Here is an 18627-nt window from a genome sequence, read left to right as displayed (position 1 = left end):
AATATATATATAATTAACTATATATATATCTATAATATATATGCAATTCTACAGCATGAGTAGAATCATCTGAGTATTAAAGGTGTAGGTCTGCTTTATAAGCATAATTTAGTGTTAAGTATTAAAAAAAAGCATACCAGTCTCTTGTTTTTATAGGTGCATATATATACACAGTATATATATATTTTTTACTGCAGTAATTCATGAACAATTATTGGTCTTTATATACCAGAAAGACTTCCCAAGGGTCTTTTGTAGGAAATATGTACACATAGTTGATTTTCTCTATGATTTGTATTTTTATAATTATAGAGCACTTCATATTATTATTTTTAAAGCTCACTCTGTAAGATTAAACTATGATTTTACAATTCAATGTTTATTATACTGTATTTATACATTATTATATCTGTCTTTACACGTGTTGCACAAATATTTAGTAAATGTAATAAACTTAACCAAGAATGTTTAAAAACATCATTCAGAACATGTGTAGGTGAACGTAAATATATCTGCACAAACCGACACTAGTGAGTAACATTTTTAGACAGTTCAAAAAGAAACTCAAATCGCAAAGCGTCTGTGTGCCGACTCGAACAAGCTTTTGCAGAATACATTAACTGACAAGAAGTTGGCCCACCCTCTCCGAGTTTTGGTAGTTGTGATTCATCAATTCTTGGTAGCAGAGCGAGCCGTCATTGGTCAATTCTTGGTAGCCGATACGGGCCGCAATTGGCCCATGCTTTCAATTCTTGGTAGAATCTTGGTAGCGGAGAGCGATCCGATTGGTTCTCGCTACCAAGAATTACCTCGACTCACGGCTGCACGAGGACTATCCCTCTTGCTATGCTAAAAACTATGAACTAAACATACTGAAATGCAACCTAATTAAATTTAGGTGAATTACCATTGCAGTAATGACCCTAGTGTGTGTGTGTGTGTTTGGGGGTGGGAGGCATGTGTGTGTTTACCCTGCAATGAACTGGCTCTCTATCCAGGTATTGTTTCTGTGTTGCATGTGATACATACTGGGATAGGCTCCAGCTGCCTTGTGAACCCATCTATACTAATAAAAGGCAAAGCCCTCACTGACTGACTGACTGACTGACTGACTCACTCACTGACTCATCACTAATTCTCCAACCTACCATGTAGGTAGAAGGCTGAAATTTGGCAGGCTTATTCCTTACAGCTTACTTACAAAAGTTAAGCACGTTTTATTTCGAAATTCTACGTGTAACGGTCATAACGCTCGACAACGTCCGCCATGTTGAACTTTCTTATTTATGGCTCCATCTTCACGAAATTTGGTAGGCACCTTCCCTGCGCTAACCGAAACCGATGTACGTACTTATTTCGATGGTATGACGCCACTGTCGGCCGCCATATTGAACTTTCCAACGTTACTAATTTTCCAACTTCCCGTGTAGGTAGAAGGCTGACCCCATCTTCATGAAATTTGGTAGATGGCTTCCCTGCGCTAACCATAACCGATGTACATTAATCCCTCCTCGATTGCGGGGGTTGCGTTCCAGAACCCCCCGCTATAGATGAAAATCCGCGAAGTAGAAACCATATGTTTGTATGGTTATTTTTATATATTTTAAGCCCTTATAAACTCTCCCACACTGTTAACATTATTAGAGTCCTCTAGATATGAAATAACACCCTTTAATCAAAAGTTTAAACTGTGCTCCATGACAAGACAGAGATGACAGTTCTTTCTCACAATTAAAAGAATGCAAATAGATCTTCTTCTTTTCAGGTGCAGAGAATTTCAGAGAGAAAGAGAGCGCTCGCAAAGAAAAGCAAACAATCAAAAAATCAATACGTGTGCTTTTAAGTTTGCCGCGCATTTTTAGAGGAGCGTCAGTATCTTCTAAGCAAACAGCCTCTGTGCAAACAGCCCCTCTGTTCACATCTCCTCCGTCAGGCAGAGAACGTCAGAGAGAGAGAGAGATTAAAGCAAACCATCAAAAAATCAATAAGTGTGCTTTTGGAAGCACTGCGATAAAGCGGCATTTTTTAGAGGAGCGTCCATATCCACTAGGCAAACAGCTTCTGTGTAAACAGCACCTCTGCTCACAGCCCCTCCATCAGGCGCAGAGAATGTCAGAGAGGGTAAGATAGAGTCAGAGACAAGCAAACAATCGAGCACCGCACGGGAAGCATATCTTATAGCATTGAGGAGTTTTAGTTAATATGTAATACATGCTCTGATTGAGTAGCTTCTAAGCCATCCGTCAATAGCGTCCCTTGTATGAAATCAACAGGGCAAACAAACTGAGGAAGCGTGTAGCATAAATTAAAAGACCCACTGTCCGCAGAAATGCGCGAACCAGCAAAAAATCCGTGATATATATTTAGATGTGCTTACATTTAAAATCCGCGATAGAGTGAAGCCGCGAAAGTTGAAGCGCGATATAGCGAGGGATTACTGTACATACTTATTTCAGTGGTATGATGCCACTGTCGGCCGCCATATTGAATTTTCCAAACGTCACTAATTCTCCAACTTCCCGTGTAGGTAGAAGGCTGAAATTTCGCAGGCTCATTCCTTACAGCTTACTTACAAAAGTTAAGCAGGTTACATTTCGAAATTCTACGATTAACGTTCAACAACGTCCGCCATGTTGAACTTTCTTATTCATGGCCCCATCTTCACGAAATTTGGTAGGCGGCTTCCCTGCGCTAACGAAACCAATGTACATACTTATTTCGGTGGTATGACGCAACTGTCAGCCGCCATATTGAACTTTCCAACATCACTAATTCTCCAACTTCCCGTGTAGGTAGAAGGCTGAAATTTGGAAGGCTCATTCCTTACGGCTTACTTACTTACTTACTTGGGGGGGTCCCCCATCCCAACGCCTCTAACGTTGTTGGCTGCCTGCCTATATAAGGCTGTCCGTCGCTCCAGTCTCTTCATTCCCTTCCTTGCTTCGCCACGGGATTCACGTCTCCCTGCTGATAACTACAGCCTTTTTATTTAATCCATGGCTTATCCGCTGTTTTATTGTTCATTTATTACAATTATAGTTATTGTGTAGGTATTTTAGACTTACTTTACATTGTTCAGGTACCCATTTCCTTTATCATTCCAACCGTACCCACATTAACATGTCTATCGAGGTGATCACCATCGATCAAAGAACTGTCACTTACTGAGTGGTTTCCATGCCCGGAGATGGCACCTATCTTTTCCATTCTCTGTGTTACATATTGCACGGCTATATTAGGCTCACTCTTGATATCCGGAGGAACTTTGTGTCTTATGTATTGAATGACTGGGACAGGTTCAAGGTGTGGACTGATGACGGTACAGGAGATAATTATACTACACAGGAGCACTATAAGAGTGAAATGCTTAAGCCCTTCACCTATGGTTCTGCATGTGAGTTGATGGCTGCCGCTGAATTGTTTGGTTGTCGCTTCAAGTGTACCGAAATGGCCAAATATTTTACACCTTTGGACAATCGCCAATGCCTCTTAAACATCTTAGATTCACAGGTGACGATTTCAGTAGTGGACACTTTGATGTTTATGAATGTTTAAACTCTCAAAAGCTGGATGTAAAGTTATCGATGAAACTGGTTGTATGCTTACAATGCTTGACAGATGCCAAATGTCACTTCAACACAAGTCCTACAAATACTGTTGTAATTGAAACAAACCATGAAACTCAAACCGATTATGACAGCAGCAATCCAAGCTGTGAGATTTGAAACAAGATTACTTTTCACATGGCCAACTGTACGTTGCATGCTTAAGAGTAAGCTCAGCGCTCAGCTTGGTCATATTACAACCGGAGGGCCGAACTCACAATGTGGTATACAAAGAGATCCTTAACAAATAATTATTGGTATATTTTCCCTCAGTTTAAAAAGGTTTAATTTTCTTCTTAATAAAACTTTTAAGGCAGTACTTCGCCGCTGCGAAGCACGGGTATTTTGCTATATATATATATAGATATAATGTGTGTGTATGTATGTACAGTATGTATGTATATATATAGAGATATAGATAGATATATATAGATATTAGATATATATATAGATATACTGTAGATATATATACTGTGTATATAATGTGTGTATGTATGTATCTGTATATATATATATATATATATATATATATATGACAGCAACACTCATAACAGTGACAAAACAATTACATTGACAATCATGTTACGTTATTTTCAAAATGTTTCCTTTAATTTTTCATTACTTCTTTAACACACTACTTCTCCGCTGCGAAGCGCGGGTATTTTGCTAGTCCTGAATTAAAGGTTTAAGATAATCGATCATTTTTATAATTATACACCTTATTAAAGGGATAAGTGTCTGTGTATCTGTGAGTCTGTCCAGTTGTTATGTCTTTGTCATTCCAACAAAAACATCACAATACAAAATCACAAACATTTGTAGTAATAAAATACATTGCATTTTCATTGCAAAAAATAGCGCATTACAAACATTAACATTGCTTTTATGAATCTCATACCAAATGGCATATAACAGAGACATATGCATTGCATTTGTCATTTTTTTAACATTTTATTGAATTTATTAAAATCAAATAATTTTCCATACAAACAAGTCAAGTTTTACAAAACTAGGTTCGAAACCCCCAGCATTTGTCATTCTAACAGATGGTACATCACAAACATTTGTCCTAATGCATTTTATTACTACAAGGATTACAAAATAGATTCCCGTAGATGGTGCACTGCAGACATTAATGCTGAGGTCTATGTTGTTTACTTCAACCCATTTTAGATAATTAGCACAGCTAGTCTATATACATATAAAAGGCTAAGGTTTGTCCTTCTGTCATGTGATTATTCATATATCACTGGAACTAAAACTATGATCTTGGCGTTATAGGAAAGTATATGATGGGATACATTCTGGAAATTCAAAAAAATTCAGGTAGCAGCAAACTCAGTAAAGTGACCAGTGGTCATTGGTTTATAACAGCAAAGTGATCACAAAAACAACATGGTGGAAAGATAAAGAATTGTGGTGACCTCTGCTGAGCACCAAACAAATTGCACCTGCCAATTACATGACTAAGAACATCACAATAGGAAAATTAAGAAGAAGAGCCACATCATCTGCTGATCAAGTGCAAGATACAGATTACAAAAATGACAAAGATTGGGAAATGCATGACAATAATTTTGCTGACACTTTATTGTTATTTTATGTCTAGCCTTTTGTTGGGACACAATCCTCTCTGATAAGAAGACAGGACACTGAACCATTGCTTTTACATCCTTACATAGATGTTTCTTTGAAAACCACTACTTGGCAAAGTTACATCAGAGATTTGATCAATGTCAAGCTGTATTTTTTCATGATGAAAACAAAAGAAAGTGTTGGCTAAAATAAAAAAAATTCAGTATGCTGTAAAATGAGCCACCAGAAGTAATAAAATACGTTATCACTTCTAGAGGAACTGAAAGGAGTAACTATTTCTAAAACATTTTGTTTCATTTCATTTTAGGACTGTGGGTCCGCATGTTTCACTAGTTGTTGTTATTATGTCTATAGCAGGGTAGATTATATACATGAGTAAGTTAATGGCTGAAGGATATTGAGGACAGCAATTCATTATTATTATTATAAAGTGATATTATTAATATTAGAATACTTGAATATTATTATTATCCACTACAACAGTATTATCCAGGTGTTCTTTCTGCTTTGCTCCCTATGACTACTAGGATAGGCTCCAGCTGACTCATAACCCTGCCCTGGATAAGTGGGCTAAGAAGGTGGATGAATGAATGTATGCCTAAAATGTCGGTTTAGTTATTGTCACTTGATTGCATGGTACATGTCAGCTCAATATTCTCATTCACTGAAGCACATGTAGGTGTGCATGAACAGTCCAGCGGCAGCAGAGGGTATCTTTGCAAAACAAAGTAACATATAATTAATATAAGTGATCGTGTGACTTTTTTCACTTGTCTAGTTGTGTACAGCATTCACATTTGCACATCAACTTTCCAGGGTGTGTCCACGCCCCTACGGCTGAAAGATGCAGCAATGGAAGATGTATTATGATGGGACCAAGTAGTATGTTTCAGAGAGTTTTACTGAAAATGTGGGGAACCCTCATGTTGGTTTTAGGGAAGCTTGAATTCTTCAAGAACAGATTCCCAGGATGCACGAGTCCTTTGCTGGATGACACTGCCTCCCATGTAAGTGATGAGCTTAGGATTTTTTGCCTTCTGTAGTTTCTTGAAGGAAATGGCAGAAGAAAAAAAGACAAAGCCCCAAACTAGGAAATTAAGCTTAAAATCTTTAATTGTGTTTTGTCTTGGTAGAGCTCTATATTACTCTCCTCTTTTGTATTCTTTAATGTGTAGCCTTTGTCAGTATGCCTCAAATCCCATAGACTTACCACAGTTTATAAGGTTTAGTATTTTATAACTCCCCCCATCTTCCCTTCTACATCTAAAACCTCAGGCAATTACATAGAGTAAAAGACAAGCAGGAGTTAAGCTACAACTTTAAGTAATGTATTATTGGTAACATTCATAAAATAATAACAATAGATAGATAGATAGATAGATAGATAGATAGATAGATAGATAGTGTGGCATGCAGCCGGGACGCCCAGGAGGACCGGAGGAGGGCTTGTGCCTCCTCCAGACCACGAGGGGGCAACCGCCCTGGTTGTGTTGGGGGTCACGGGTAGAGGGCTTGGAAGCCCAGCCCTGTAGGGGCCCGTGGTCACTGCCAGGGGGCACCCCAATGCCTTGGGAGCCCTGAACCTCAGCACTTCCGCCACACCAGGAAGTGCTGGGGGGAAGAGGAGCAGGAACACCCGGAGGACTTCCGGCTACACAGCTGGTGCTTCCACCACACGGGGGTGTGTCGGCGGAGGCTCCTCAGGAAGCACCTTGAGCCCATCCGGGCTTGCATAAAAGGGGCAGCCTCCCTCCAGTTGACAGCAAGAGTCGGTTGGAAGTGGACGGAGCTCCGAGGAGAGGAGTGGAGGTGGTCTGAAGACTAGAAGGCATTGTTGTGCGGCCAGGACTTGAAGGGGTGATTGGTGCTGCGGTACTGGGTTGTGCACTGTAAATAGTGTTGAAAATAAACGTGTGTGTGGAGAACAAACATGTCTACCTGTCTGTGTCCGGGCTGTACCCCACAATGGATAGATAGATAGATAGATAGATAGATAGATAGATAGATAGATAGATAGATAGATAGATAGAACTACATGTTGCCAACTATACAACCTAATAAATGCTGATGTGTAGTTTCAGGTGGCACACAGACTTATTAGTTACTTAGTTGTATTTAGTTATGCCATTATTTCTAGCTTTCTTCAGAACAGGCTGCATGCCTGTCTCAATACAGGCCCGCCGCCAGAAATATTTAGGCCACAGACAACTGGGTACGTGTGGGCCCCTCTGCCTTCCCCCGGGTCCACACATGCCAAAACCTTCAAATACGTATACAAAAAAATCAAGCGTGAAGGGGCCCCCTTCCGTTAGGGCCCCGGACCAAACTCCCGTTTGTCCCCCCCTGGCGGCGGGCATGCTAAATATGGCTGCTGAGCTGTGCTCTTCAATGTGTTGTCCTTTTCATGGTATTGGTGTGAGAGAGAAAGGGAGGAGTAAAGCAAGCAAATTTATACATTCTCTGTCCAAGTTCTTACACCAATAGGGTGTTGTGGTACAGAATGGACTCTAATTTAAAACCAATCCTAAACAGCCATGCTGCAGAACAATGGGGGCACACAGTACCTTTCACATCTGCCCCTAAAACTATTTGTTGAACTGATGCTTGCCATCTAGGTAGTTTGGCCTCCTTGTGGGGGTTAATACTTGCTTTGTTTATGGCTTTTAGACTCTCAGTCCAAACACAGTTGTTCTTACCAAAGCTGGTCCAATGTTCCACCCCAACAAACTGCATTTTCACACGCACACCCAAGACCATTTCATAAGCTGAACCTGTCCTCTCCTGCAGAGAATCACTTGCCAAACCCGTCTGAGGCACTTCCTCCAACTCAGCCATAAATTCCTAAGTCAGTCCTAAAGGCTGGGTGGGGGGGAGGGGGCATCATTAAACATTAAAACATTACTGTTCTCATGAATAAAATACTAATATTACATTTGCTTTGTCTGACTTACAAATAAAGACATAAAAAGTATTATCGAATTATATATTAAATTTCACACCATAAAAAATTGGTAAACACACTGTCACAAAAATGAGACATACTCAGATGAAGGTTTGGGGTAGCCACCCGTATATTCTGGTATCCTGGCTGCAAAAGTCATTATTTCTCACAATAAACACCACTGATGTGCATACAATTGAGTCCAAAACAAGACTGAGGGAAAAGGGAAAGCTTTTAAAGGGGAAGACAGGAAGTGAGGTCATAAGGATCGGGCACATGTTCTTCACTCATTGGATCAAGCCCGGACGTGACATCAGAAGGACCGGAGCTGGTAAGGTCTATTTCCATTGGCTCAGTCCCGGAAGTGATGTCAAGAGGGCCAGGTGGAATCTCTCGGGAATGGTCTACAGGAAAGGGAGAAAAAGAGTCAGTGCACTCTGCCACATCCCGGCATGCCTCAGAACTGCCTTCACTCAAGCAGTCCCATGCGCACGTGTGTGACAACACAAAGGCCAAAATCTGAAAGAAACAAACACAGAGGCAAGAATACTAACTCCAAATCTCAAACATTCATTGTCAAAATAATAGATACATGTTATGGCTTCTAAGATTTTTAAATCACTAACTACAAACTTCTCAAGAGTTTGTTTTCTTATCCAAAAACCTGGACAAAGGTGATAGTATGCTGGCATTTTAAATAGTCCAGTTTTTGTGATGTTATGAATGTCATCTTTATTTAACTTATATTCTGGCCATCCATAAGTTTTATTCACATTTTTTCTTTTAGAAATTGTACTTATCTCTATGAAGAGGACTGAGGTTCTATGATTATTCTCAGTCTTTTAGGATAGAATTATTTTTTCCATTATTTATGTTTTCATTATTTACTATCTTTTAGTAAAGAATTTCCTTCTTCTGTTATTTATTTTATACAACATCTCTATTTTGTTTTAAATCCACACAGTGATTTTTATGAATATGTTGTTAAGATGTTAGTCTGGTTGCTGCGGTTGTGTTTTTGTATGATGTCATAAGACTGACATATTATATACCAGCACAACATGTATTTTATTATCCATGTTTGGGAAAAAAAACATTTTCAGCGTGTCATGCTATAATGTTCTGATTTTCTGGTTTCAATTAACTTGTGTGCCCTTTTTTTAATTTTTTTCTTTTGTTTGCTGTTTGCTTAACAGTTTTTGGCTTTGTTATTTTTGATCTCTCCATTATCTCTCCCAGTAGTGATGCTCACTTTTATCTTCAATGTGGTTTCAGGGAGATTAAAGGCTTACAGTGTCAAATTTAGGCATAAAAAACAAGCTAAAATTTAGCATGTCACAAACTCCAGGGGCCTTATTTGGCTTTTAATATTTTAATAATTGGTGTTTTTCATTTTAAATACCTGGCTGTTTTTAGCAAGGTGCCTCCAAACTTTATATAGCTTAGGGCCTCACCAATTCTAAATCTGTCACTGGAGACATGGGGCTTAAACAGACCCCTTTCAAGACTCAGAACTCATTTGATGTGAGGTACATTTGCTGAAAGATAGTTCAGTGCTTGTCAAAATGTTAACCATATAAACCATGTAACTGATGTGTGATGTCATCAAATTCAATAAGATGTATTGCGTACAGTGTATTACTAATTAAATGAAATTGTTTCTGCTTCAATATCTAATATTATCAGCAGTGTTTACAATCACCTGGATTTATTATAGTTATTTGTAGTTTAAAATTAAAATAATGTTTTAAACTTGACTTATATTTGTGATTGTTTTGAAGCTATAATCATCTAGTGTATACTGAACAGACTGAATAATGTCATTATTTCTAGGACAACTTTCAAAACGAAAACAGGAGTCAGACTTTGCCCTTACTACAACAAGTGAGCAATTTTGAATATACCTATAAATAAAATAAAAAGTACTTGTATTTTATAAGTTGTGTAAAGCTACGTTTGTGTTCTTTGATCTGTGGCAATACTCTACAGTAAAGTAAGAATTGTATATAGAGTTCATTAAAAGGGTATTTGTTTTCTGGCTGACTTTGCACTTATTACTTCCCATAATTTGCTTATTATTTCTAATATTTTCTGCTGCTTTTAAACCATATTTAATGCAATATATTTATGGAGTACCCCTTCACTTGATGAAGATTTCTTTTCACAAGATAAGATACAAACCTTTAAAATGAAGATTGTGACAAGTTTATCTATTGATATCACACCTCTAAACCATTTTACTAAATGATTTGGCCATATAAAATGAAACATTTTAATTTTTCTCTGAAATACAAGCAATTCAAAATTAGAGTTTAACTGTAAAGAATGTAGCATAGCCTCTCTTGCTGTGAAAATCTAAACTGTTTATTGTCTGTTTGTTTGTTTTTTCTTTTTGTTTTTTTATCATCTTATTTCAGGATTGATGAAGAACGCAAGGTAATAACTGATCTGATCGTTGTTGCTTTTTTATTTTACCAGTAATTTAATTTACCATATTTGTTATCAATCTATAACAAATATATCTGATATGACACATCAGTGCTCTTCATGGTTTTCAACTGTTACTCTGTTTTGACTCTAAGCTAATTCTTCCCCATGTAAAATGTGTGGAACAAAAATTTCATATGAAAGGGAGGATTACAAAGAAAAATAATATGAATACTGTATTAATTGATATTAAAAAACTGTAAATGAGAGATTTTTACATTTTTAAATGTTATTGATTATGTTTTGATCAGAACTTTGATATTGCAAACAACCTGGTTGAGGTTGAGCACTGAATGTTTTTGTCACTTCCTTTATATGATATTGTTATAGTACATTTTATTTTCATACTTTGGTGTAATTATTTCAGATATTTATAATTGTTTTTCTTTTTGTTTTTAAGGAAAAACAGGAATGATAACTTAAATAGTCAGGTGAGACTTTCTTATTTGTGTGTTTTCACTATTTTTTTATTTTGATACATTTTTCAGTTCATGAAAATATTAAAACTGTTTAAAATGAATTATAAATATTAAAGTTTAGATCTGTTTTTAAATGTATTTCTTAAAAGCATGATCCATTGAATAATTTTTCATGGAAAATTGCAAAAGACATATTTTGTTTTGAAGAAGTTTTTCGGGTAAAATACCTTATTAGCTATTAGTTGGCCTTAAGATTTGGTCTCTTTGTGAAATAAAATGCATTTTACATTATCAAGAATGACTCACTGCCTCAAAAATATCCAGCCGAAAATGAAAAATAGGCTTCTGATGAAATAGACTAGTTGGATGCTGGCATGATTTGTTCAAAGTAATAGAGAGGAACAATTTGCCAGCTGGGAGACAGGAGAATAAAAACATTTGCTCTTTGCTTTCTTAGTTAAGGTAGCTGCGTTTTTTAACTCTTCATGTACAGTATACAGCACAGGTTTGTGTCCCAGGAGCCCACTGGGTATATTGCTTGTGTTTTATTTATGCAACACTCTGAGAAGCATCATGTGACAAGTTTAGTCATGTTTCTGACTACAGTGGAAGTGACATTATAAACATAGTCGCATTCACTGCATTTTCTATCTGTCAGTGGATACTCTTCCAATTCTTTCAAAAACCTCTCTTAGTGATAGTTAGCTTCTAAATTCAAGTCAGCCCTACTGTTTTTTGGACACATGTTTGTCTTTGACTTTCAGAATTAGCATTTTGGTTTTGGTAGCATGATTTTTTCCTTATTGGTCACAACCCATGCCAGTCCTTGACTTTCACTTTTCAACTTTTGGCCATTTTTGCTCACAATTATATCAAGAGATCCAACATCTTATAACAAAATGGAACTGTAGCCTGCCACGAAAGCATGTGATTACAATAACTTAACATTCTTAAACCTGTGTAATCCAATGCAGGATTGCAGGATGCTGAAGCCTATCACAACAGCACTGAGTGCAAAGCAGGAAATATCCCAGGGCACCAGCCCAATGTGTGTCCTGTGATAAGTACAGTATAGTTGGTTTTTAATTTTTAAACTTAAGTTTAATTCATAGGAATGTTGCTGTCTGCGTTCAACCAATGAATGAAAGTTTGCGGTTTGATTTAGAAATTTGCTGCATGTGCACCTTCATCCCATTAACACATTTTCACTAATCAAATTAACAACAACAACAACATTTATTTATATAGCACATTTTCATACAAAAAGTAGCTCAAAGTGCTTACATAATGAAGAATAGAAAAATAAAAGACACAGTAAGAAAATAAAATAAGTCAACATTAATTAATATAGAATAAGTAAGGTCTGATGGCCAGGGTGGACAGAAAAAACAAAAAAAAAACTCCAGACGGCTGGAGAAAAAAAATAACATCTGTAGGGATTCCAGACTATTAGACTGCCCAGTCCCATCTGCAATTAAGATTGCAGGAGCTGAAAATCTAGTGTTAAATTACTGCCAAAAGATTATGTACTATGTACTAAGTACTATGCATTTTTGTAAGATTACTTTTCATTTAAATATATTTTTGTATTAATGTATTTCAGTACAGCAATACATTTTGCAAGTGTTTTGTAGTCACATAACGTTTGGCAGTGTTGGTGCATGGTGCTGCTGCCAAAAGTCCTTGACTCTTCGTAACACATTCTGTAAGTGTAAAGTCAAGTAGCACATTCTGCAAGCATACATATAACATTTGGAGTGCACATAATATATGTAGCAAAGTTTTCATGTTGCATGAAGTTTGGGATGAATTGGATGTTTTCTGTAAATAGAATTCATAAAAGATAAAGACTAAACTCCTGTTTTCCTAACCTATCTTCCAGTTACATAAGCACAGTCCCAGTCACTAACACATTTAACTTTTCCCTGCCTATTACCAATCATGTTGCCCAAAGCAAGCTCCTGTTTTAACCTGTTACCAACAATAACCGTTGTAACTTTCACACAAAATACATATAAAACAACACACACACATTTTCTTTACACTACCAGACTATACCACTGAGAATAGTCACAGGGGGTTGGAGCCTATCCCAGCAAGCATGCAGTGCCAGGTACAAACAATCCCTGGGCAGTCCATCACAGAGTGAATACACTCACACACATGCAAATTTTTAAAAATAAAATAAAAAACAATGATAAAAATACAATGGCAATATTTATGAGAAGAGACTGAGCATCAGCAATCCACTGTTGGCATTAGTTATATATGTCAAAAAATACCCTCAATCGATTGCATCCAAATTCAAACATATTATCCTTCTTAACAGTGTACACTTTTACTTGTTTAATAAATCTGTAGTACATTGAAACAGTCCCATTGTCAAATATAATTCTAAAAAATGTTAAATTTATGGAAGACAACATTTTTTGTTGTATTTTGACTAAAAGTATCATTTTTTTTGCAATTTTTTTATTCCCACCAACTGCTTCTTAGCTCCCGTAATATGCTTAAAAATATTCTAAATTAAAATAATATTAAACAATTTTAATAATAAACAGAATGAGAAGTACAGTCACCCCTTTACATTCATGAAGGTTTGGGGTGGAAGACCACCACGAACATGAATATTTTCTAACTAGCCGACGCCCACCATAGCATACAGCGGTGTAAGAATAGGAACGGAAAACGGTGAGAAAGTAATTCAGAAATCCAGAAGAAAGAAATACTTCTTGAAAGACGCAGTTGTGAATAGGTGTTTTGCTTGTACTATAATATCAGGTCTGTGCTCCGGTCTTTGGGTATCCGACAGTGCATGTAGAATTTCCAGCCAAGCAGGATAACGTGAAAATGATAAATAAATCAGGCTTTCCGAATTTACGTACTATGACCATTGCATCCTGATAGTTTTGTTGCATGTATCTTGGACGTCCTGGAAATGTGGACAGTAATATGATCATTTTGCCTACATGTACGTTGTTATTTTCAGCGTTTGCTTGCAGTGCGTCTGATAGTCCTTTATATTGTTCCACGTGCAGATCTTGTTGATGTAATCTGAGACAGTTGAGACGCGTGCCCGCTGTTTTAATATACGCATCTACGACGTACTGTTGGAATAGTTTGCCGCTGGAGTGCAAAATACTAAATGTATTCCTCATTGATAATCTGTACGCGTACAATTGGCATTGAGTAAGCCTGATTCGGTTGACAGTTCTTTTATCGGGAACATGTTGTAAATGTTTGTGCCAGCCAATGTCTCCTTAAGGGAATAAAATTGGGTAAAACCATAGGATCGCAATTCATATTGAACGTGGAAATCTGTTTACAGGAGTTGCCTCTGGGATAGATGCAAAGGTCCCTTTCGGCAACGGGTTCACCATCTTCTCCGACAAAAATCACTGCAACATCGGTGTGACATGTCAGGGCATTGTATCGTTGTAAATCCTGCCCAAGGTTTTCCTTGAAAACCATTCGTACAGATGCTGTTTGATTGGACTGAGCAATTTCATGCATGTGTTTGTATGGTTTAGCGAAGGGGTTGATGGATCTGAGCATGGAATCTGCCTGGAGAAGTAAATTTTCGCGGCATAAAGAGTTTGCTTTATTTTGTAAGCGTACTTCAGTATCTTGCACTGTGTCAGAAAGATACAACTGTCCATATCCTGGAAAGGTAGAAGTGTTAGCGTATAGTGGAGAGATTTGGTGATAAATTTACCCATGTATTTTAAAAGAGTATGGTCTGTGGCCAGGAGGTTAAGTTATCTGTGCACCCATGAAAGCAAATGCTAGAGAAAAGTTGTATTCTCGAATGTGTTCACGATAAATTAAACTCCAGATGTTGCCATATATTGATAGTACTCCTGACTTCTTGTGATAACTCAACTTGCGTTGGAAAGAACAACAGGAAGAACATCTCCAAATCTGTCCCAATGTCATGCAACGAAACCTACTGCCCTATGTTGTAGTGAGAGTGCACTGCCTTCGTCAACCATTTGTGTCAAGAAATAACCCACTGATAGGAACAGGCAGTTGCTGAATCCCGGAATAGAGATGATGTTGTACAAAAACCCGTCGACAGATAAGATACTGTTGTTCATTTTATAACAAAGGCTTAGGAAACAACCGTCGCGGTATAACGAAAATAGCAAGGTGTATGGGAGGTCGCAGGCAGCGTGGGGAAGGGTTTGGAAGAGGACGAATAGGAATCGAGAAATGCCGTGTCGGCTGCGTGTGGATGGGACCGGTTTTGAAGAGGAGCCACAGGCAGCGTAGGGAAGGGTTTGGAAGAGGACGAATAGGAATCAAGAATTGCCGTGTCGGCTGCGTGTGAGCAGGACTGGTTTTGAAGTGGAAGCAGGACGAACCAGAAGAGAAATATATTTAGTTAACTGATGCTGGCGTGCACATGCACTTTAATGAGTTAGTTGCTTTTTAGCAGCGTGGCAAGTGCACAGCATCAGCTGGGGCTGGCGGTGAGAGAGGCAGGTAAGAAAGGAGAAAAAGAAATTGGGAGAAAGGAAACTGAGAAGTTAGCTAGAGCTCTAGAAAGGAGAAAGCTGACAATAATGGTATGAGCAAGTTAGAGAGAAAGTGAGAGAGAGAGAGAGCACGAATGTGCACCAGTTGGAAGGGGATCCCCAGATCTGCTAAATAACTAAGAGAGCAGTGATGACAGAAGTTAGTTGACGTTGCAAAAGTAACTTTTAGTATTAAAAATATAGTATGCATTTAAACTAATGAATATTAACTAACACAAATATTAATATTTTATGTTATTTTGTGTGATACAAATTATTTTCAGCACTGTTTATACATGTTTGACTTGTGCATTGTCTGTGATTTTCTGCAATCACTTTGTAATTAATTATTCAATGCCAATTCACAAATAACTGAAATCAGGTCAAATTCCCAAATGTAGAGGGGTGACTATCATCATGAAAAGCTCATAAGTGGCAGCTGAGAACATAAGGTATCCTTAGCAGTACACACTCTCTGAGACATTGCCCTACAAAAATAAAATTTACAGTATGTATTTTTCAGATGTTAATTTATTGCCAATACCAGTGAATCTGTTACAAGCAATTTAATAACATTTCCCTTTTAAATATCTGTATATCCAGTGTATGAGACAAAATCTCAGTCATACAACACACATGAGTAGTAAATGAGTGACCAGTAAAAACTGAAAAATAAAATTTGACATTCTAATTCTTGTGAGAGAAGTAAAAAATTGCAATTTCCTAAAATGGATACCTAAGTGTAGGCATTTCAGAATATAGTTTATGAGGCAAAATTTCAGTATCACATGTATGTATTTCATGATAAAGTTTACATAAAGTTAAGAATGAAGTAAGCCCAACCTCATGACCTTACAGTAAACAGTACCTCAAACAATGCTTAACAATAAACATTCAAACGGTTGAATAAAAGTAGATAAAACACTTCTCTAACGCTGCTAATAATGAACATAAAAACTGTCTTCTATACTAATAAAAGGCAAAGTCCTCACTGACTGACTGACTGACTCATCACTAATTCACCAACTTCCCATGTAGGTAGAAAGCTGAAATTTGGCAGGCTCATTCCTTACAGCTTACTTACAAAAGTTAAGCTGGTTTAATTTCGAAATTCTACGCGTAATGGTCATAATTGAATCCTACTTACGTACATATATACGGCAATAGCCTGCAGCTCGGTCGCCGTGTGAGGCGGAGTTGCGTCACCCATCACCACGCCTCCCACATAGTTGGCTGCCTGCCTATATTGCGTCCCCCATACCCACGCCTGCCACGTAATTGAGTGCCTGCCCATATAAGGCCGTCCGTCAGCAGCAGACACGCTGCCGCTACGAGGTGCTTTTTATGCCTAAGATGAACACGATTTTCATGAGATTTCTTTAGTGAGAAGACACAAGGTATAAATGAGAGTTTTGATCACTTTGTAACGGAGTTAAAATTGCTGGTGAAGGACTGTGCTTATGCAAACAAAGATGACATGGTCAGGGATAGTGTTTGGCACAAACTCAACAAAAGTGTGAGAGAAACTTTTAAGTGCCGGGTCTGAGCTAACATTAAATAAAGCCATGGACATCGCAAGATCGCACGAGATAGCAAACCTTCGATGCATGTACTCTGAGCGGCTCACGTGAACTGACTGTGAACGCAGTACGTAGACAACAAGCAAAAGCTCCAAAGAGTGCTGAACAAAAAACGCATTACACAATTGAGAAGGCAACAAAAGAATATGAAGCGAGTGATGCATACAAGGTTATTCATACGTGCAGCTACTGCGGAAACAAAGCACATGGTGGAAAAAGTCAATGCCCAGCTAAAGGAAGACAGTGCAAATGAAGATGAGATGGTCAGGGATAGAATAGTGTTTGGCACAAACTCAGCGAAAGTGCGAGAGAAACTTTTAAGTGCGGGTCTGAGCTAACATTAAATAAAGCCATGGACATCGCAAGATTGCCAAGATATTCGCGAAATACAAGTTTAATGAGAAGACGCAGGATATAAAAGAGACTTTCAATGCACGTACTCCAAACAGCTCATGTGAACTGACTGTGAACGCAGTACACAGACAAAAAGCAAGAGCTCCAAAGTGCGCTGGACAAAAAATGCATTACACAATTGAGAAGGTAGCAAAAGAATATGAAGAGTGTGACGCATACAAGCATATTCATAAGTGCAGCTACTGCGGAAACAAAGCGCACGGTGGAAAAAGTCAATGTCCAGCTAAAGGAAGACAGTGTAAAAAATGTGGTAAATTGAACCACTTCGCCAAAGTTTGCAGGACTGGAAAAGGTAAACCCGTGCATGCAGTGTGTGATGTCTCAGATAAAGAGAAAGATGAGCTGTTTATTGATGCAGTAAGCAAGGAACAACCTGCTGAATCTGAACAAGCCTTTGTAGACATATCAATAGGAGAGCAAGGTGTAAAGCTGAAGTTTAAATTAAGTTCATAGACACTCTGCCGCTAAATATTCGCAGGCAAATACACAACTTAATATCGGGGATGCCTGTTAAACATCTTAGATTCACGAGTACCAATTTGGGTAGTGAACACTTCGATGAATGAAACCTGTTATCTTTACAACGATTGACAAATATGGAATGTAACTTGAACACAACACATCCTCCAAATACGAACCTGATTGAAAGAAATAATGATAATCAAATCCTTGATGACAGCAACACTCATAACAGTCACAAAACAATTACATTGACAATCATGTTACGTTATTTTTAAAATGTTTCCTTTTCTTTTTAATAACTTCTTTAACACAGTGCTAGTGCTGAATATTTGGAAGGCTCTGATTGGCTAAACTTTAATTGTTTGTGTTTCTGAATAGGAAGTACAGTAGCATTTATTAGACTCAGGAAATGAAAATGCACATTTCATCATAACTTTTTACAAATTCTTGAATGTGTTTCAGCATCTTCAAGTAGCACAAAAAACAAACTGAACCGTTTATTTTCGCATTTTAATACTTTTTTAGTCTACTATGTCCATGAAAACTTTATGAGTGAGCCTTTCACAATGTGCCATCATGTATGTTCTCCTTTCCCTGTATCAAATT

At 37.7% G+C, this 18627-nt stretch overlaps 1 protein-coding gene across 1 annotated transcript in view; it reads left to right on the top strand.

Moving 5' to 3' along the window:
* LOC120528326 overlaps positions 1 to 18627 on the top strand; it is a 76258-nt gene that overhangs the window by 33736 nt on the left and 23895 nt on the right. Inside the window, exons 5-7 of the mRNA XM_039752475.1 lie at positions 9976 to 10026; positions 10560 to 10578; positions 11030 to 11060. Coding sequence (XP_039608409.1) covers positions 9976 to 10026; positions 10560 to 10578; positions 11030 to 11060 — 101 coding nt within the window. The remainder of the gene's footprint in view (positions 1 to 9975; positions 10027 to 10559; positions 10579 to 11029; positions 11061 to 18627) is intronic.

The sequence above is a fragment of the Polypterus senegalus genome, chromosome 1 (genome assembly GCF_016835505.1).
Source record: "Polypterus senegalus isolate Bchr_013 chromosome 1, ASM1683550v1, whole genome shotgun sequence".
Taxonomy (NCBI): domain Eukaryota; kingdom Metazoa; phylum Chordata; class Cladistia; order Polypteriformes; family Polypteridae; genus Polypterus; species Polypterus senegalus.
The sequence above is the reverse complement of the archived record's forward strand: the minus strand, read 5'-3'. Positions and strand labels throughout refer to the sequence as shown.